The sequence below is a fragment of the Suillus clintonianus genome (genome assembly GCF_016758775.1).
Source record: "Suillus clintonianus strain FC179 chromosome Unknown DEU56scaffold_18, whole genome shotgun sequence".
Taxonomy (NCBI): Eukaryota; Fungi; Basidiomycota; class Agaricomycetes; order Boletales; family Suillaceae; genus Suillus; species Suillus clintonianus.
In genome coordinates, this window is record NW_024539242.1 from 452,526 (window position 1) to 473,974 (window position 21,449).

General features: G+C 44.9%; 7 protein-coding genes across 7 annotated transcripts; 4 read left to right on the forward strand and 3 right to left on the reverse strand.

Annotated features, from left to right (window-relative positions):
* Positions 1-1,532: 1,532 nt before the first annotated feature.
* DEU56DRAFT_754114 (uncharacterized protein) lies at positions 1,533-2,291 on the forward strand (the record flags this gene model as incomplete). The annotated part of the gene is made up of 2 exons (XM_041349767.1): positions 1,533-1,545; positions 1,678-2,291. The coding sequence occupies 2 exons, from the start codon at positions 1,533-1,535 to the stop codon at positions 2,289-2,291; spliced, it is 627 nt and encodes a 208-aa protein (XP_041211077.1).
* A 347-nt stretch (positions 2,292-2,638) lies between these two features.
* DEU56DRAFT_910377 (uncharacterized protein) lies at positions 2,639-3,370 on the forward strand (the record flags this gene model as incomplete). The annotated part of the gene is made up of 1 exon (XM_041357167.1): positions 2,639-3,370. The coding sequence occupies one exon, from the start codon at positions 2,639-2,641 to the stop codon at positions 3,368-3,370; it is 732 nt and encodes a 243-aa protein (XP_041211078.1).
* A 1,472-nt stretch (positions 3,371-4,842) lies between these two features.
* DEU56DRAFT_754116 (uncharacterized protein) lies at positions 4,843-5,963 on the forward strand (the record flags this gene model as incomplete). Its single annotated transcript, XM_041349768.1, has 5 exons — positions 4,843-4,851; positions 4,901-5,416; positions 5,465-5,556; positions 5,593-5,596; positions 5,649-5,963. 5 exons carry the CDS (start codon positions 4,843-4,845, stop codon positions 5,961-5,963), a joined length of 936 nt encoding a protein of 311 aa, XP_041211079.1.
* Positions 5,964-7,771: 1,808 nt separating this feature from the next.
* Positions 7,772-8,578, reverse strand: DEU56DRAFT_732100 (uncharacterized protein; the record flags this gene model as incomplete). The annotated part of the gene is made up of 3 exons (XM_041348252.1): positions 7,772-8,111; positions 8,159-8,309; positions 8,371-8,578. 3 exons carry the CDS (start codon positions 8,576-8,578, stop codon positions 7,772-7,774), a joined length of 699 nt encoding a protein of 232 aa, XP_041211080.1.
* Positions 8,579-8,679: 101 nt separating this feature from the next.
* On the reverse strand, positions 8,680-9,356 carry DEU56DRAFT_910380 (uncharacterized protein; the record flags this gene model as incomplete). Its single annotated transcript, XM_041357168.1, has 2 exons — positions 8,680-9,038; positions 9,101-9,356. 2 exons carry the CDS (start codon positions 9,354-9,356, stop codon positions 8,680-8,682), a joined length of 615 nt encoding a protein of 204 aa, XP_041211081.1.
* Positions 9,357-12,268: 2,912 nt separating this feature from the next.
* DEU56DRAFT_754118 (uncharacterized protein) lies at positions 12,269-13,877 on the reverse strand (the record flags this gene model as incomplete). Its single annotated transcript, XM_041349769.1, has 6 exons — positions 12,269-12,497; positions 12,770-12,791; positions 12,846-12,908; positions 12,962-13,141; positions 13,272-13,366; positions 13,717-13,877. The coding sequence occupies 6 exons, from the start codon at positions 13,875-13,877 to the stop codon at positions 12,269-12,271; spliced, it is 750 nt and encodes a 249-aa protein (XP_041211082.1).
* Positions 13,878-18,764: 4,887 nt separating this feature from the next.
* Positions 18,765-19,429, forward strand: DEU56DRAFT_754119 (uncharacterized protein; the record flags this gene model as incomplete). The annotated part of the gene is made up of 4 exons (XM_041349770.1): positions 18,765-18,810; positions 18,916-18,948; positions 19,051-19,187; positions 19,238-19,429. The coding sequence occupies 4 exons, from the start codon at positions 18,765-18,767 to the stop codon at positions 19,427-19,429; spliced, it is 408 nt and encodes a 135-aa protein (XP_041211083.1).
* Between the last annotated feature and the right edge of the window lie 2,020 nt (positions 19,430-21,449).

Consider the following 21,449-nt stretch of genomic DNA (forward strand, 5'->3'; position numbering starts at 1 on the left):
AAACATTCTGGCTAGCTGCTGACAAATGGTCTCCTCCTCAGCAAGCTCCGCACCTCTGCCACCCTTCTCCCTAGGGGTCCCCTACTCTATGTGCCCCCCTCAAAAAACAGAGATGTCCTTGTCGACTACATCCTCGCTGCTGTACATTTCTTCTATGCTTCCCACTTCCTTGTTCTCTCTCTCTCTTGCTTGTTCTTCATCATTAGTGTTTTAAAGTCCAGTTGCAGGACCACAAAAAGACCGGAAACCGGACCGGACCGGACCGGGTCCTAAGAAGGACTGGTTGCAGTCTTTTCCAGTTGCAAGATCAGTCCAGTCCAGTTGCCTGAAGTTTGCGAAAAATAAATAAACCGGTCTAAACCGGTTAAAATCGGTTTAGACCGCAACCGGTTCATATGTACATGTAGTACTCGTCAGCGCGGTTCTAACGGTGGTCCGATCATGTAAAACGGCTAAGATTTGACAAAGTTATGAGCATTACAAGAAAAAGCTGCAAATTCACGGGATGTCTTGTATCTTAGCTTTTATCTAGACCAAACCATAATCAATTGACAAGGTAAGACCAGCTATAGACTCGTCTATACTAAGGCTACAAGTAATGTTGACACACCTAAGCCTTATAGTAACAACTTTGATTTTGTGACATTTCATATACGGCAAGTCAAAATCAGTCAAAATCACTGATTGGCTCATAACTTACCCAAACCTTGAGTGTCCGACAAGATATGAGTAGCTATAGACTTGCCTAGACTAGGACTACAATTAACATTAAGACACCTAAGCCTTACGACCACTTTTATTTTTCAAAGACAAGCCCGATAATGATTTTTTGTGAAGCTTATATCTTGCTTATATCTTACCCTATTGACAAGATAAGACTAGCTATAGTATCGCCTTGACTAGCAGCACATATTTCGTCAAGAAGCCTAAGCATGGTAATGACATTTCATATTTGACTCACATGCAGGGCGGAGTTTGGGAACCCTTTTTATAATGCTCGTATCTTGCTCAGATCTTAACCGTTTAATACAAATAAACCACCATTAGAATCGTGGGAAGGAGTGCTACACTCCCACAGGACTGGTCTCAGTTGCAACCAGTCTAAGACCAGTTGTAGGACTGCAAAAGACCGAAAACATCGGTCTTTACAGGTCCAGTCCAGTCTTGATGATATCGTGGGAATGAAAAGACTGGTCTGGTCCGGTTGCCTCCAAAAAAGGCAAAAAGACCGGACTGGATTGGACTTTAAAACACTATTCATCATCTTCTTCATTTGGTGCTTGGTTTCCTTCTACCTCTACTACTCTTGTCTTCGTTTGTTCTTCTTCACTTCTTCTCTGTTCATCTGCCAACTTGGTTCCCTCCTGGGGAAGGAATGCCCATAAACGCCTGGCATAGAACTCACCTGGTATTGGGACTCCGTCGAGGTTTTCTAGCCTATATGAGTTGCGTAGTCTCTCTGTGATTCTACACGGTGTTCACCACTTGGGAAGTAACTTCCTTTTTGCTTTGAGCGTATTGTGCACACTGCTATGATAAAATTGAGTAAGCTATCCTGGCGTGATGAACTACATGTGACGGGCACTGGTGTTATGCTGCACGACAACACTCCTGCTCAGAATTAGCATGGTGCATTTTTTTATTTATTTTAAATATCTTTTCTAACAAAACTTATAGCACAAATACTGGAAGACTTCCCTTGGTATGACAAGCTAGCTTCAATCCTAGGGACCAATCCAGTGCTGTCTCTAAAGACAGTCTCATCCCAGCCTGGAATGGACCACGCTGCTAACTACTTTCGAATCTCGTGCATGGCAGGAAGTTTGTACTCACAGGGCCCACAATCTGATAGCACCCAATATGGGGGCTATGCTTCTAGCACTCACTCTGCTGCTCAACCTCAGCCGTCTCCTCCACCTGCCCCTCAGTATGCTCCTCCTCCACCTGCTCCCCAGTATGCTGCTCCTCCGCCGGCTCCTCAGTATGCTGCTCCTCAGCCAGCTCCTCAGCCTCACCTTGCTCCCTCTGGCACTACATATGGGGGTGCTGGCTATTCTGCTGGCACTGAGCACCCTCAATTCAACTATTCCACTGGCGCTCAGCGCCCTTATCATCAGCACTTTGGCACTGACCCCCCAGCACTGTCCGTACTCACACCAACGTGCCCCCATGCCCCCCATTCCCTTGACAACGACTCTGATCTCCCAGACACTCTCAGCCTATACCTTCAAGACAACAATTTATTGTTGCAATGGGAGCTGAATGGGCCGCTTCTAGAGGCTCCTGAGTGACCAAAGATGATCAGGACTAGAGTCCAGAGTAAGTTGCCAATGTATTCAAGTATAGTAAAGGTATACAGTACCTAGAGTCCAGAGTAAGTTGCCAAAGAGGCAGGGAGCACTGGACTCTGGGATATGGGCGATGTATGGTAAACAAATGTAAACAGACAAGCCATAACACAAAGGTAAGGGATAACTCGACCTAGACAAGTCCTAGGGAGGTCAGGAAAGTGAGTGAATGGTCAGATAAATATAGGTAATGAATATGTACGTATAGAGATCATGAAAAGGATAGAAAAGCATACTGTAGAGGTGAATGATCATATAACTAACATTTATATCGCGACAATGACAACACTATGGATTCCACCTTGGATCCGCTCCCTCAGCCCATTCGTCCTGCAAGACAGGACAAGTGGGAATACGACCCCGATGTCACCAACCTCAACAGTCCACCAAGGCCCCGAGCTCCCTCTAAATGCCCACTCCCTCCACCATCCCCTTCTCCCCCGCCTCCATCAGAATTTGCACCCCCCAAAAGTTACAAACTGGCCACTATGATAGCTGTGCGTCCTTCACAACACCTATCTCGAAGAAATGTAGGAGCATGTGCAACTCTGGTGGGTCCTCCAGCTCATTGTGGTCAGCACCGCATCAACAACATCTGCCCCTTTGTCCATGTCCCAAACATCCCAACATGCACCATCCTCTTTGAAGGGCAAAGGCCACCAAGTCAAGAAGCAGCACTCAGACCTCCAAAGCCAGGCTCAAAGCCAAATGGAGGTGCTAACTGGATCGAGAGTGCACAATCTGACAGAGTTGTGCACAAGGAACTCAAGAACAAACATTACATGGTGAAGTTCAATTTTGCTCGACAGACAGAAGAGCATCATTTCCTCCACGAGGAACGTGCTTACGAGCGCACAGAAGCTAATGTCATCCATCAGGGTGCGCAAGAGATGAAGGACTCAGAGATCTGTCTTTGTGAAGCTGAGACAAAGATGCATGACACATTGGCGCATGCGCATGCTGAGGAGGCAGCTACCCTTCATCTCAAAATTGAGTATTGCCGTCTCAGTCAAGGATCTTGAAAGTGTGCATGCTGTGTAGTGCTTGTACTTGTTTTTTCTTCTTGTTGTCTTTGTATCATGTTTTAATCTCTGTCATTCATGCTTTGTACCATTGTTTGTGCCACTCATATCCTTCCCCTCTATGCCATCTATGTCCTTTTTTCATGATGCCTTTACTATATGCTGATATGATTGATCTCGTGTGATCTGAATGAATAAATAGACCATTTGTTTCCCAATCCTACAACATGTAAGGCTGCTTGAGTATGGGCTATCAAAGAGATCATCCATCAACCTTTCACGACAAGCATGACCTGGAGTTCCTTCATACAATCTATCACCAATTTGCTCATTTCCATCTGGTCCCTCAACCTCCCCTGTATGAATGAGATCATTAGCCTCTTGACAGACCCAATCCATTGAGCCTCTGTTCTATTTAAGACCACGGCATTCCTCAAACCAGATAATCATGTTGTGAAGTATGAGACAACACTGGATCCAATGGACAGCAGCTCACAGATCATCTGCTGAATTGATGTTCTTGTGAAGGTCTTGAAGAGATTGAAACCACCCTTTCAATGCAGCAAATGCATGTTCAACATGAACATGGACCTATATAAATATGAATAAGGAAAAAATAGGGAATAAAAAATACAACAGACAGGTGAAAATTGAAGGTCCTTTGATTTACTGTCAGCCTTCCATTGTGGGGTTTCTTGAAAGGGGGAATACACCAGGTGTTCAGTGGATAAGCACTGTCTGCCCAGATCCAGTGATTGGCTGGAAGAAGTGTGTCAATACAAGTGGATCTAAAGGCATATATATGCATCATGGACACTTCCAGGGTGACCAAGAGAATAGTTGACAATCAGAAGGTTGTGAGGCATAATCACTGCCTTGAATTTATTTTAATTTTAACCCAAAAAAAAAAAACTTACTTGACAGCCAAGGGAATATTTTGATATCCTATCATAAAAAAACCTGGTGGTAAAAACCAGGTGTTGCATACAGATCAATTGATGTCCAATCAACAGCTAGAACACCATTCTGCCACTCAGGGCAGGTAGTTACCCATGCAGTATACCTCCGAGCATGCTCAAAGTCCTGTGAGTCATGTGGAGGGAAGCTCATGAGTGTGTCATGCTGATAGAGCAGTGCAAAAATTACACAGTTAGTGCAATTAACAACTGAACTAACACTAACACCAACCCATTGAGCCATGTCTTCAAGAGTGATGGTATTACTGTAGTGGCTAGCACGGTTAAGAAAAATCGCAAGTTGAATAGAGACAGGAAGCTGGGGGTTGTTTGAATTGTTCTGAAAAATGGGCTGGTCAGAGATCTGATCGAGAATGTTGTTGAAGATTTCGAGGACATCTCGCTGCTCGCCTTGCACAACCAAAACCAACATTCATTTACTCCTGCAACAACTGCCACGAGGAAGTCCCATGGACTCGCTGTAAATCTAATGAACGTGGAAACGAGGGCCACTGGATGGCAATAGTAAGTCGTTTTTTAAGACAGTTGGGTCTTAACTGATATCCAACCTTAGTGCAGAAAATTCTTGAGCGATACTCAAGTAAAATGTACTTTCTTCCGCTGGGCACAAGGCCCTTCTGGCTCACCCACACTACCCTCCAACAAGTTTGAACCTCTTGCGACACAACTTAACCCTGTCCCTCAGCCTACCCAATTGAATGCTGCAGCACTCCTGCTGATCTGTGCTGCTCTTGTCTGTAAGAAGCGTGCTCATTCCCTCTGCAGGAACCATACTTGTCGCACACACTGTGGCCTTCTTGGTGGCTGCTCCGTAAAGGGCCATACTGCAGCTGCACAACTGAACCCAATGTTAGAGCTTCGACCTCGTCTGTCATCATTACCGCCCTTACCTGCTGTCGCCACCGAGTCCGTCTATGCCCCCACTCAAGATGATGTTGAGCCTGGTCTTGATCAGTTGCTGCGGGTCGACAAGGGCAAGAGCCGGGCTGTCGAGTCTCATGACTCAAACATTGACCCTGTCCTGCTCTCGCTCCCTAATCCCAATCCTACTGGTACTTCCCCCGCTGTTGTGGGCTCATCACAATCTAAATGAGGTGCTCCTCAATATGCCACACAGATGCCTGCAATTTTCACTCAGCAGAATGCTCGTGAGGAAGAGTTGCAGGAAGATAGACGCCAGCGTGATCTTGAGCGTGTCCAAGCTGCTCAGTGAGAGAAGAACAATGTTGTGGTCTATGCTTGGAGTGAGGTAAGATCTTGTTTACTGTGTTTTTCAACTAATATTGATACTGTCTGACTAGGATGGCATTGAGCCCATCATATACGAGTTCCAGGATGGGTTCAAGTTACCCAACTTTTCCTTTAGTCTTGACGTGCTTCATAAGCTTGGCATGGTCTCACATGACAAGAGTGTTCTTGCTACCACTATTCTGCCCATTCAACACTACAACTGTCTTCTGGGCACCTGGACCCACTTCGATATTGGGCACATGGTGTCATTGCAGGAACGTGACAACAGCATCCTGCTTGTGAAGGATCCTCACGTGAAGGATTGTGTAGACCTTGAACACCATCTCCACCAGCTCATCAAGTCCCCACCATCAATTGTGCTTTGAAAAAGGGTTGTCTACCTCGTATCCCTCACCCTCATGATGACAGCTCTGTATTATCTCTTACTGATGATGATGACAAGCCAAATCTTACTTCAAAGCACCGTTATTCCTCTACACTGTCCCTCTCAGATGGTGACCGTGACAATGTGACAAACACTGTCCGTCCAACAAAGCATCAATGGAAGCAGCATCACCGTTCACCCTCCGAGTCATCAAGCTCCTCCTCACATTCTCCTTCATCCATCATCTCAGTGCCAATCGTGAAGAGGCAGAGTACTGGAAGCCTGCTTTCACTTGGAACCTCGCAGGCGAATGCTATTGAAGTCGAGAAAGTGTCTATATGGCCAACGGACTTTTACGTTGTTGACATTGCTGACGGATTCACAATGTGCAGGATGGCTGCCATGGGTCGATGAAGTGTGGTGGACGTGTTTGTTGGTCACTTCGGTGTCCCCTTCAAAGCCTCAACCTTCTATGACAATTGAAAGGTTTGGCAGTTCAGTGCTAACCATGGACTTTGTGAGCACTTCATTGAGTATGGTCGCACGGAGAAGGGGTCTTGGTCTGCGTTCACGAACAAGGCAAAGTGACCTCCGAAGTAAGGTCTGAATTTGTTTTCTTTTTACATGTGCCCTCGATTTGTGTTTCACTTATGACTAGTAGTATTATACCATCCATTTTACTTGTACATGTACCACACTCGTTGTAATTTCACTTGTAGTGTTACTCTCAATATGACTATGTCGTGGCCACATGTGAGGGTTTTTCCCATCCTGTCTCAACTTTTCTTCCGTGCGACGGTTCCTTCGCAGGATCAGCTCATCGCAAAAGAAGTTGAACTTGTGGGCCAGCATCTTGCGACAGATTGGGTGGTATTCACCAAACCAGTTGTTTGTTTGCTCCACGACAGAGGAGTTGAAATGCCAACCATTTCCGTCATCAGCAATGAGTTCCGGAAAGGCTCTGGGATTGCAATTTTCCTGACAGAAGGTATCCATCTCCGAATGCTTGCATTGGAAGTGAAAAACATCAACGGATAAGCCGATGTTGTTGAAAAATGGTTCGTCTTTCACCATTTTTGCCAATGTGCAGTTGTTGTCGAAAGAAATATGGTTGGGCTTGCTGATTGAGTCCTCGCTAGCATAAACCTCCTTGATGAATTGCTATATAACTAATGAATTAAGTACATATCAAAGCTCAGTTATAGACACATACCACGACACTCACAACTCCTTCAGCTCCAAAAAAGTTTGATGAGCAATGATCATCCCACAGGGAGCAACAATCAGTTGCTCATTGTGGGTGCGGCGACGACCAAATGTTGCTTTGATCTTTTTTTGTTTAGGCTGTAATGCAGGATCTCCACCCTGGGATGGTTTTGAGGCTGGAAGTACTCTCCCACTTTCATCAAATTCATACTCTTCTTGTACATCAGGTTGGGATTCAGCATCGAGTTGATTCAGGTCTGGAAGCAGTATTGTGTTCCTCTTCTCAGCAATGGCAGCCTGGGCACGGGCAAGTTGTTCTTGGAGCTGGAATTGAGACTGTCCATGTAAGACATGTGTCTCTTCGACTCGTTGGTGTTCCAGCATTGAACATGTGCGATGACCTCCGACAATGGGCAATGTACACCCAATAACAGCACACTCATTGTTTTGGCTGGTGTGAGTACGGCAAAACCGATGATGATTGTTGGAAAGTGGAATATGACAGTTGTAAACAGTGCAACATGGATGTCCGACGGTAACACCATCGACAACAATAACAGAGACCTTATGGACTAGTTTGAATTGCTCAGTGGTGCTGTGGTGTCACACCTCGAGCCAATGATACTCACAATTGCCCTCAGGATCAGTGTACATCCGAGTACATTTACCACAGTGGTGACGATGCACATCATCATAGCCATAGAGCTGTGTCCGACGATTTCTCGCAATCATTGCGGTAGTGAAGCGATCACATTGTTTGCCAGTGTGAGGGATGGTCAGGGAACATTTTCGATGTTCACAGTCTTCAAGAAGCGAGGAGGTAACATAGCCATCCCATACATGGTCTACGTAAACTTCGAACTTCACTCCGTATGATGCTGGTGCTTGCTTGCCACATGAGAGACATAGGTTATAGAGCCGTGCACAGTTAGTGGCTGATGTCCTGCAAGACTGAGTATCGAGATATGAGTTACGTGGCTGATCACTTACCACGCAAGGTCCATCGCGGTCTTAAAGAGCTCGATGACCTCCTTCGCCATGTAGACGTGTTCGGCAACTTGTATGTTAGGAGGTTGGTCCTCGTAGTATGTCTGTTCCCCTTCAGATACACTGTAATTGTAGTGGTAATTGATCTTACATGCTGGGGAGGGTGTACAATGAGCAATATACCTAAGAACGAGTGAGAACGAGTGACTACTTACCTTTGCAGTAAAGGTCAACCGATTTCGCTGTGCAGGGGCCACTAGCGAGAGTAAAGAGGACGACGTAGTGCTGCTTCGCCTTGTTAAGCATCATGCCTTTAGCATGACGTGAGCAATTCAATTGAACACAATAATTGTTTGGGGGGTAGAGGAGATGCTCGGCTTTAAGTAATGAGTAATGACGAGCACGAACATTGACACTGTACATACCTACTCCCCTGTGCATCCCTTCTGTCTCCCATAATTCTCCTGTATCCATTGTGATCCCTCCAGTCCAGATAATGTCCTTCAGCATGGCACATGCATCACTCACTTGAGCAGGGATATAGAGCACCCTGCACCAAGGAACTTAGCAATTGCAGGGGGGAGAACATCTGGAGGCTCGTTGATTGGTGTCGATGATGGTTCTGCGAGGATGATGTCATTCTTGAGTGTGGTTCCAATTGTGATGAAAAGGAAAAGAGAGCTGATGGAGGCAGTGGTTATTGCATCAGAACTAAGTTCAAGCTGTTGGATAAGCAGTTGGAAGGAGCTCATTGTGCAAGTATTGTCGATGGTGTTGATGTCACGTCGATGGTAAAAGGCAACAGAAGACTCGTGGACCCGGATGGAGCCGGATGGACCCAGACGGACCCAGACGGATGGTGCCGGAGTTTCCAGATCCCTGACTTTCTAAAGATTTCTGGATCAACACATATTTTGTGGTGGAATAAGTGAGGGCAATATTCACCAAAATGAACAAGGAGATGAAGTTGTGGGGCTCGTGGGAGGGGTTCATCAGGCCTGTGGAGTACACAAGTCTTTTTAACCTCATCCCACAGAGTGGTGATGGTGTCTTGAGCACAGTTGTAGTAGTGTGTAAGATAATTGTGGTTGTCGGATGAGTTAGAGTCAGAAGAATCAGAGAAAACAGATAAGACAGGGGAATGAGGTGAAGGAGGGGTAATGTCATATACCGCACACTGAGCCCCTGAACCATATCCCATCTCTCCCAACAAACAATGTCCAGACCTCTGAAACATAGCCAGAACCCTATCCATACCCCTCAGCAGGATCCGCCCTGCTTCCCCTAACCTGTCAATACAAAGTCCGGATCTCCTATACATCAGACCTCCTATTCATCGGACCCTAAACGTCGGACCCACTCAGATCCTGAGCCTCAGACCCACTTAACCCCTAAAAATGTCAGATCCACTTCGCAGTTCATCTCCGTCCCCATTTCCCATGATCCGCTTGACAGTTCATTTCTGGTCCTGCTCCTATTCTGTTACCCCATTTGTATAGTCCCCTTGTCCTAACCCCTATATGCCCAGATCTGCTTGACAGTTAATATCCGACTTCATTCTCGATCATATCTCCTATGCCTGGATCCATTTGATACTTCATCTCTGTCTCCATTCTGGATCGTTCCTGTATTATTTTCCTTGCACCTGTCAGTTTAACCTTTCCATATGTTCCTGTCATTGACCCGGATCCCCGCTGACTCCATCCCCATTGCAACATGTCCATAGTATATAATACCTTGTAAACTCATAGTAGTTTCCTCAGTTCAAATATCACCTTAGATTATCCTCATTACTGTTTCCTGGGATCCAGACCTATTTCCATGGGCCCGGGTCCACTTCCCTGTCCAAACTCTGAGTCCTCAGATTGATTCCTTGTACTATATCTCCGCCTCTACCTTAGGGTCGTCTACCTCTGTCAGTTTCTACTCTAGACATTGTCTAGTGTAGTCTTACCTCTAGCTTCCGCATTCTCGGACTTCCTGTCTTTCTGTCCCCTTGGACTTCCTGTATTTCCATCCTCTTGGACTTTCTGTCTTCCTGTCTTTCTGTCCTTACACCTGTCTGTTCTGTCCGCCATGTCCAGCGGACTAAAGCCCCTATTTTCCGGCGGACTAATCCTCTTATGTCAGCCGGACTAATCCCCTTATGTTGGCCGGATGAATTCCTGTTATGTTGGCCAACGAACCATCCTTACGTCAGCCGGACGAACCCCCTTTACGTCGGCCGGACTAATCCTCTTATGTCAGCTGGACTAACCCTATGATCGCCCGGACTTACCCGATGATTGCCCAGACTAACCCTATGATCGCCCGGACTAACCCTATGATTTGCCCGGACTAACCCTATGATCGGCTGGACTAACCCTCCTTACATCGGCCGGACTAACCCCCTGAACATCGGCCCGACTCTTCCTCAGAAGAGCCTACCAGACTTGTCCCCTTGAAGTCCACCGGGATTTATCATCCTCCCTCAGACTTTGTTTCTAGCCTTCGGAAATTAAGGGCACATACTTGGGTAAGGGGCGCAGTGCACGAGCTGAAGCCAAGCCCTTCGGATCCACCCCCTTTAGCACGGTCTTAACAGGTAAGCATGATGTTCATGAAAAGATCGAGATCTGAGTCATGGGTGAGGTCTAGGGATGCAAAGCTCGAGTTTCAGTCAGAGTCCATAGACTTTTCCATGGCATGCTGGTATCACACCCTGGCTAATGCAAGTGCGCTCTGGTCAATGTCATGCAGAATTTGTGCACGTCTGGACTGAGGAGGCATGGTGGGGTGTGCTGGGAATCAGGGGATCAAATCTCCTATCTACTCGCTGCATATGTGGCGTTGTTTGTAGCGGAGTTTGAAATTCTGGAATAATCTGAAGTTTCAGCTCATGCAATAAGTTTGTGTTATTGTTGACCTCAGCTGTATTGTTGTTGATCTCCGAGCTTTAGTAAACATTTCATTTCTTACTCTGAGTGACCCTAATGCCTGTACGAGGCATGTTAATTACTTGGCCTAGTAGGAGCTCCTTCGGCAAAAACTTCAACATGGGGAGTATGCAGTAGTTCAGAGCTGTTACTGCCTCGTCAAGGTGTTTCAACCAGCTGTTGGGTAGTGTGTCCCAGGAGATTGCTTTGTAGTTGTCTTCGCCCAAGTTTGGCACGCAGAGGTGTTTGAGTACATGCAGAAATATTTTGTTAGTACCTTCTACAAGCCCATTTATCCATGGTGCATATGCTGCTAACACATGTGTCTTGCAGGACCAGTCTGCGCAGAAGTCTCAGACCTCTGAGTTGTTGAAATGCTTACTCCCATCACTCACGAATGTTTCAGGTGCCACAAAGTTGTGGAATATTTGCGTGAGGCTGTCAACCGTTGTCTTCGCGGTGCCTGTCGACTTGTACTTGTGAACCCAAATGTGCTGTGAGAAGGTATCTAGGTACACTCCTAACGTGCTGTATCCACTGGCCTTCGGTAGTGTTAGGTAGTCGCCTATGAGTAATTCAAAGGGATGTCTGCATGTGATAGGTTTGAGAAGTGAGTGTAAGTGTGGTGCTCCAAACTTTTTGCACTTAGCGCAATCTGAAATGACCGATGGAGGGAACTAGTTCCCTGTGGCCTTGTATTTACAGTTTCTACCTAGCCTTACTTACCCCTTTCCTTTGTTTATGTTGGCATTTGACTGTTGGCATTTGACTGCTTACCTAATCATCAAAATCTTCGCCCTACACTTCCACTCATTAGCAGTATTTAGTTCATATTCTGGTAGCTCCCCTTCTAGGGTTAAGTAGTAGCTTCCCCAGTTTGTAGCTTCTCTGGTTGTAGCTTCTTAGCTCACTAGTTTGCTCCTGATACCAAGTTCTAACCTCATTGTCTGGAGTGACACCCTCCCTCTCTCACACACACACACACACACACACTCTCTCTCTCTCTCTCTCTCTCTCTCTCCCTGCTTGAGCACTCCCTAGTCAAGAAAGCCTGGGTCTTACATTGTCTCTCAAGACATAGCAGCTAGGCAGCAAGACCCAACACCTTCTGCTACTCAGCAGATTTGTTGTCCCCACACCGACATGATTAATGCATCTAATCTTGGGCTGTAGATACAATATGTGAGTGCAATTTTAATCACATTGCGACCCCAATGTCCTTTTTCATTGTGTTGCTTGATTGTGAGTTGTTTGCTTCTTCCTGGGTGACACATTCCACTCTATCTCGTGCTCGTACTGCGGTGCCTCCACGAAGACATGACAGCTTCCCATCATCAATCATGTACTGGGATGCTCTGTGCTTTGCGCATTTCTTGTCTCTGAGTGATCTTGTCGAGCCTAACTGTGCCATCAACTCAATGACTTCACTGAATATCAGCTCATTGATGAATCATTCCTGTAAACTCAATATTAGCTGTGGTTCAATTGTTGGAGCATTGAACGGGAGACACAGGGCATGTACAGCAATTGTACGTGGGACCAGGTATCAATTCTGCGGCGGACGGTATTGATGTGCTGAAGTATCTTGACTTTTTGAGTGTCCATGGCATGCTGTCCAATGCTCTTCCCCTCAAACTCAACACATCATCTAGGTAGAGCTGAGTTAGCTGTGAGTGTGACAAATAATGCGTATACACACTGCTGACCCTCTAGTTCTATTCCTGAACAGATAAGGACCAATGGTGATACATCATCATCCAGGGACATGTGCTCACCACGCTCGATTTCTTTTGCCTTGGTCTTCAATAATGCCAGATGCATGGCGGCCTGGGTCACCACTGTTAAATTACCCATTAGTGACATAGAGGTTTAGGCACAAAACAGCACTTACTAGCCCCCGTCTTCACTTTGAATGGGTTTGGCAAAGAGTGGTCCAACTCCCACATCTCAATATCTGTTCCCCACCCAGCTAATTGGTCAGCATCAAGGGCAGCCTCAAACTTGTCAAGATCATGAGCACATTCTTCAACCTCAGGCACCGTGGTCTTATATTTTCGGAGAAGAATGGCACCTGTAGGAGTAGCTTAGCTTTGAACACTAATCAATAGAATAATCACTCACCCATAGCACAGACTTTCTTCCAATTCCAATCGTTAAGTGATCATCTATGGTATCTTGCCTGGATCCAGGTCCCATCTCACAAGTACTTGTAGCAAGAGGGTAAATATCTGCCCACCCATGCTCCAGAGCTTCGCCATCTGTCCGCCCAACACCATTGATAAAGTTGAACGAGAACCTGGTTTGACAATGAGTGATGTGCGCTGGTAGGTGAGATTTAGGTACAAGGAATGTAATAACCTTTTGTCGTGGTTGATATGATATTTGTGCAGGAATGCTGACATGCGCGACCAAAGGTTTTTGTTCCATTGGCAGGCAATGTTGTAGGATATGTTGAGGATGTGAACACCGTGTGAAGAATGTATGATTGAAAAAAAGATAACCTATGTTGATATACCTATGAATGGTGGGTTCAGAAACACGACTATGATATGATCAATGAACAAATGCACCTCTCCCCCTTTTGCAAATCACCAACTGAATAAGGGCATTTAAAATTATGCCACACACAATCAATGGTTCCTGCACCTGTTGTGATTGACTTTTTTTAGTTCTTCTTGGCCAACCATGTCCCCAGGGACTGGTGCCCCTAACTTTGGGATCTGAGGGTTGTGTTCTTGGCCAACCATGTTCCCAGGGACTAGTGCCTTGGACTTTGGGATCTGGGGGATATGCTCTTGGCCAACCATGTTCCTAGAGACTGGCGCCTTTACCTTTGTCCAGCTTTTGCGCCTATTCACCTCTTTTTCAGATTTTCCGCCTGCCTTGTTGAGCCCCCCTTTTTCTTCTTCTTCAAGTATACTCCAGTACTACCACATTTTTTCTCTAGCTTTCTATAACAGTTTCTTGCTTTGTGCCTGTCTGGTTGAGCGGGTTTTTCTTCTTTCAATCATACTCTAACACTAACTGCATTTCTTTCTCTAGCTTTCTATATCATATTTTGATTTCACCATTCCTTGGTTATTTTTCAAACTGGTAAGTGCTGGTTTAATATTCAACATCATACTGACTTCCACTACATTAGATTATTAGTTACTTGTTTTTGTTTATTTTTGTCAATATTGTACACTTTAGATTAGATGAAGCCATAGCGCAAATGTATTGCCCTTTATGGGGTATTTTGATGTCATGTGATCCTTATTTTTTTGCCAAAATTGATTGTCACGTGATCATGAGAGTGCACCTTAAAGGGTAATAATGTCTAGAGATTATATCTGTTGAATTTACAATGGAATAATGCACCTTGAAATACTCTCTGCTACATCTACATGTGTGCATCTTTCTCAACGAAACTCCGGCAGCATGCCTAGCCCAAGATGTCGGATTCGGTAATGTTTTATGGTCAAATATCAAGGCTTTTAAATAGCTTAAATCTTGCATTTCACCTTCATTCACTCTACCTACACTACCATAGGAAGACATGGACTTCGTCAACCTCCATAACAAAGATGGGATGCTTATTAACGAAGATGAAACCCGAATCACTAAAACAGTGAGTATTGTATATCTTGTGGTCATTTATATTCACACTTTGTTCCTCCTTTCACACTACATAAGGAGAGATGGACGGTGTCGGCCTCATTGAGCAAGATGCAATGCTCATTGACCAAGACATCATAAACACGGTGAGTATATTGTGCCTTGTGGTGCTTTATATTGACACTACACTCCTCCTTCTACACTATCATAGGGAGATATGGACATCATCAGCCTTGATGACAAGGATGCGATGAATATTGACGAGGATAAAGATGATCAGATCATGGTATATGTATCACAATATGTCTTGCAGTGCTTTCTATTCACACTGTATTTATCCTTTTTTTTTACTAACATAGGGAGACGTGGATGTTGTTGGCCTCAATGAAGATGCAATGATTGTCATTGATAACTATGAACATAGTCAGATGGTGTGTGTGCTAGTCAGTCCCACATTGTGCTTCTATTAACACTGTGGTGTTTCTCATCCACTACTGTAGGAAGGCATTTGGATGTAAACAGTATGGGAGCACTACACCTTTGATAAATGTTGAAGTCTGACTGTGCTATAGTGGTATCAATTTGCAGCTTTATCATTTACCAGGGAAACTGGAGATACCTCTGAATGTGAACAATGTACTAGTGCTATCATACAACATCTTATTGTCTATATAGACGACATTCTTATATTCTCGCACACTCCTAATGACTGTTACGATAACATACTTCGGACCGGCCCCCCTATCTTTTCTCCTATCATGTACTACCATATGACGCCTTATCACCTTCTTATACAGCATCCTTGATCGCCGTCTTATCTCGTATCTCTTATCTTGTACCCTGTACCCTTACCATTGCCTTGGTAGTCCTGCCCTGAACTGACCTTTACCTATAAGTAGTTGATCGTCTTGCCTTGTATTCTTTGACTTGAATCTACTCAGTATTCTGATAGACCTTCCTTGAGCAAGACAGCTCTCGTATACGATTTCACTCAAGACTCTTCGTCTTAGTGCCTTTACTTGATCGATACCATCAGTCTTGTCTTCGCTTGCTGACTCTTGTCACCAAGCTTTGACCCAAACGATAAACGATAAACGAACCTCTGCATTATCTTCGTCTCACGTTGAGACTTAGTACAGAGCTCTTACCTGAGTCTACGCTTTCAGCGTAACAATGACCAGAAGAAACAAACCCACCACATACTGAAAATGCTCAGGAAAGAGTCGCTCTTTCTGAAACCAGACAAATGCACAAGAAATGGAATACCTCAGTATGATCATTCAACCCAGACAAGTTGCAATGGATCCAGCAAAATTAAAAGGGATCAGTGACTGGGAGTCTCCTACCTCAGTCACAGAAGTCTGATCATTCCTAGAATTCTGCAGCTTCTATCAGCATCACTTCTCCCATATTCTCTCGGTGTCTTAATACTATATAATAAGGCCAGGATTATAATGACAACACAAGCAATACCATAGCATTACCACTGCCAGAATTAAGGAAGATCAGGCCATATCACAGCAATTCAAATGCCAACAATCAAGCAAAATGAGACCATATCAATGCAATTTTTTCACCAAAATCAAGCCAACTTGCATACAGATTCTGACCTCAGCCAACAGATCACCCAGTCAAGCAAGACAATAAGGAAGAACACAGCAGGTGTAGCCAAGAGATGTGTTGGTTCATGCCCATCAACAATATGATGGAGGTCAACTCCGGTCACACCCACACTGTTGACAATTACACGTCAGTGTTGTTTTCTTCCATCAAATTTCATTATCAAGCTGCTGGTTGGAAAGGGCCCCAAAGACATGCAGATTTTGACCATGAAGATGGTGGGCATGCACATATTTATGATGACAGGATGGGACTGGTAGAGGAAAAATTTGAACAAGCAGATAGAATAGGAGGCTCTGCCAGTGATACAAGCACTGATGATGAAAAGCATGTTTGAAAACTTGTACCATCCTCAAATCCTCACTGATCTGATGATTGGCGATCTGTGTCAGAAAATTCAATATATTATGAGGACAACAACCTATTGACTTATTAGGCTATTGCCTTAGAGAAGAACCACTGAATACCCAATGATACTAGTTCACACAAGTTCAGTTTGTTAATGACTTCATTCAAACCCACCTTAATGGTGGTAGTGCCACATGATACAAGATGTTGCCATACCCAAGTATCTCATTGTGAAAAATATAATGGCACAACAAAGAAATATAAAACTACTATAAAATAGTAACTATGTGGGTCTTGCTAAGCCTAGGCTAATTTGACCCTTAGTAGTGTCTTTAGGCTGAAGACAAGATAACTAAAGATTGAAACATTGGGTCCAAAGGTGATAAAAACAAAATCCAATGTTTGGGAAAGTGTAGGCCTAATGAGCAGAAACTACAGGTTTGACAGGTGATGATGGTACAGGACAAAAAATAAGCAGAAAACATTAAAAATAAGTTCAAGGAGTCAATGTAAGGGAATGACAAGGGTTTAGGTTGCAATGAGTGGGTAATGTTTTGCTTTTCCCCTCCCTATTTAACTTGATTTGATCATTTATACTAAGGCTAGGTAGCAGAGTACCACTTCCTTTCAATTACTTTCTAGAGGATTGAAATGTTTGATGGCTGGGGGCATCTGGGCAATAGGTTTGGATTTCATAACCCCCTGGCCATGATCTTTGAGCAGGTGAGTACAAATGTACCCACTACAACGCACTGTTTTTTTTCTGACTCTCTTCCCTTTTTCCCCATCCATAACCATGATAAAATTGATTAGATATATTATTGGTGCTGGATTGAAGGCAGACCCAGAAGGTGCTATACAAGTAGCAGATGTAGAGGCAGCGGGTGCAGCTGGAGCAGGTGCAGAAGGGCCAGGTACTAGGCCAACAGAAAAAGGTGTGAGGCAGGAAGAGCAGGTGCTAGGTAGGGAGGTGCTTGAGGGAGAGGTGCTTGAGGGAAAGGTGAGTTGAGTTGAGGGTCTGGTCCAAGAAAAGTGTGTGAGTACAAGTCAGGTATCTAAACACTATCACTCACTGTTAAACATCTCAAATAAAGGGTTGTCATTGTATGGTGTGGAGACATAAGGTTGCTCTCCATTGAAGGAATCTGGTGGAAAGTCTTCTTCAATGCGACAAATTATATCTTGAAGATCTTGGCCATCATCCCAGGGATAGTCTGAGTGATTGTTCTAGGGATAGTCTGAGGGTGAAATGCCCATGCTGAGCGCTGGAAGGTCGCAGTGATATTTAGATTCACTGAAAAATCATTAAGCCTACACAGAGACCTCTAACCATAACACAGCTTTCACCCACAGCAGTCAAAATACAATAAATTGGAGTTTTCCCAGGAGACCCTGGTGCTCAGGGACCAAATGCATAAGTTAACAGCAGACATTTACAGATAAGTGCCTGAGCAACTAAAAGTGTCCACATAATATGAAGCTGCCTGACTTGGAAGTGGGTAAAGAACTGGAGGTGGAGGAAGCTGGACCAGCACAGAGAGTAGAAAGCAGATGCAGGAGCACGAGGAAGAAGCACAGAAGTGCTGGACCACATGCGCCTGAGTGGCATAGACAATGACACCCTCGACCTATTGGAGGAGACACTGTTGACGCAATAGTAAGAGAACTAGCCGCTGCTTGTCCCTTATCAGGAACTTTAAATCTTGAGATTTATGTGATCTTAATTGAAGAACTTAACGGTAATGTTCTCTGGGAAGAAGTTTCACTCCCCAAAAATACTAAGTCCATCATGAACTCCATCTTCATGAACTCCAGGAGGGCCCATCTTCATACCCGCTGGCAGGCGCACCAGTGGTGGGATGTGGCAACTTGATACAACAAATGCCCAGCCAATGGCATTGGTGAGTACCATGATAAGCAGATTGAAGTTTGAATTTAAGCTGGAAAATTGGGTAAGCACAATTTAAAACATATATGGATTTATTAAGCTGTGCACATATGACAGTGCTTGCTAAGAGGTGTTATGGGTCGCATAAGAGTAAGGGGTACAAGGAGGCCAGTGATGTGCCACTCCACTCTGGGAGCAGCTGTTTGATCTACAACACCTCAGGCTAGGGAGGCTATCGGCCATGTCAAAGAGTCTTTTTGTTGGTTATATGGTTATTCTCCTCTACAGTACACTTTTCTATCCTTTTCATGGTCTCTATATGTACATATTCATTACCCATATTTCCCTGACCATTCACTCACTTTCCTGACCTCTCTAGGACTTGTTTCTAGATCGAGTTATTCCTTACCTTTGTGTTGTGGCTTGTATGTTTACATTTGTTTACCATACATTGCCCATATCCCAGAGTCTAGTGCTCCTTGCCTCTTTGGCAACTTACTCTGGACTCTAGTCCTGATCATCTGTAGTGACTCAGGAGCCTCTAGAAGCGGTCCATTCACTTCCTATTATAACAGAATCATCGTTGTCAGGAGCTCTGGATTGGGGGGAGAACCCTTGGGAGGAGGCACCCACAGCTACCACTAAACCTCAACGTGGTTTAAATGTATGTCTACTCACTCATCTAATGTTTTCAATTCAATTAATTCACTACAGTCATCAACAATTGCGACAAGCCAGGCCAATTCTGGCCTGATGGCCAAGAGCCTGCTTTCAAGGGACAAACACACCGCAAATGTGTTTTTGTCACCACAGGCAAACATCAACCGTGCAAAGAGATTACCAACAATCACAAGCAGATCAACAGGCTCAAGGATGATGTTTGGCACACGTAATCATTCCATCTGAAGACCCACCACATACTGCCCTTGCCCCCTTGCCCCCCCCTACCATCACTGTAATTCCTGAAGACCCCACCATTTCTTTGACAATTGTCAAGGTTCCAATCGCAAAATAGATTGATAGAGGAGTCAAACCATTGGACCCTGACGATCTTGACCTACTTGATGAGATCATGGAAATACCCGCAGCATTATACTACCAGCTGCTTTCTCGCTTAGACTGTGAAGGGCATTTTAAAGTTCAAGTTACCTGATATTTATGGCACCTGCTTCACACGACAGCAGACTCGTCGTTTGACAGTGCTCATCCAAAGGACAAGGTCAGAATCCCAACACTCATACCTCCCAAGGCATGGGTGTATAGCCTAAGAACCACAGTCAACACTGCGATCTGGGACGGCAAGCGGTCCATTCTTCACCCTCCTCTCAAACCTCAGCCACTGCCTCTCTGGATATTGGCTCTCTGGGAGAAGGCCCACACAGTGCGCAAAGTTCAAACAGCACACGCATATTCAGAAACCATCCGGGAAGTGGATAGAACACCTCCTACCGATAGTGTTCGCATTGAAACACACTTTGACATCCGAGCAAAAGTACAAACCATTCTTCCTAGAATTTGCGGCCTGAAGTTTGGGCTGGATAAACTCTCAGACACCATGTGGGGGTTCCCCATGGAAATAGAGACTGACTGTCAGGCCCTCAGAGACGTACTCCTTAATGATCACATGAATGTGGCCCACGCATGCTGGAGGGATGGCATTCTTGCTCATCACATAATTAATGTTAGACACATACCGGGAAAACTGAACATTATAGCTGATGAACTGAGTAGACAATGGGAAGGACAACTAAGGGACATTGGGTTAATAGATGTTAGTGACTGGACAGTAAGCGAAGATTGGGAAGCAAGCAGTGGATTAGTTAATGATATCCCGCCTGTGATCACCTGATGACATTACCTCTGAGGACAAGGTCCACAAGATCAATCTTTTTCTTCCTTCTTTGCTACCCTCAAGCTTTCTGTGTGATGTTCACTTGCTAAGGTATGAATGGGATTTACATGAAGCCCAAGCAAATGACACTCTCAGTGATCTCTGCACTGTCATTAATATGACCTACCACCTCTACAAGTACAAGGATGCTTTTGTCTGAGGTCAGTGTGTGAATACTCGTGCTCAAGGTATTATCCATTCAGCTAAAAGCCGAATCAATGCAATATTGGTCAAGTACACTGCCGCCAGAGATGCGCTTGTGATGCTTGCATCAAAACTCGGTAAGAATGATGATTGGCAGCGGATATTGAAGCCACTAGACAGGACAAAGGACACAGTCCCTCTCAGACACAATGAAGGGAAGACAGTCAGCCCACAGAATATTTCATGGATATGGAAAATGGCCGGACTACAGGATTGTAAGTCTTCGATCATAATATGTATACATTGTTTAATATGCTGTAGCGCTACACGTGGAATGGTGTAAGGCGAGGGCTCGAGCTCACCGGTGGGAGGAGAAAGTACTGCTTTTGCATGAGGAAATGTGCTGTGTTCTTGCTTTCTTTGAGTGGCAGGCTGGATGGTGAGATAAACAAGGTGCATGACACCAATTTGTCTCACATGAATTCATGGAGGGGGCACTCGCATATGCACATTGCCAGGCTACACTATGTCGCTGAATGTCTACACACTTCAGGTTATTGGTTCCCACTGCAGTTGAATATCACGCTGTACACTAGGGAAACATTGGTAGATGTCTAGCCCCAGGGCCTCCCATCCTTGGGGTTGGAGTATGCAAGGACTCTGGTATCAACCACACATTGTCAGACATTGTTTTGGCCAACATAAGTGTCAGCAAACAAGATCATGACTGGTGATTGGTTGAGGCCATGTAGAGACTGGGCTTCAATCCACTTCAAAACCAACCCAGCCGTGGTGCGAGTGCCTCACTGTGCACACATTCATGAGTATGAATATTCAGACATTGTCAGATGATGCAGCTGCTGCCTCTAGATCTAGTGATAATCCCACCCA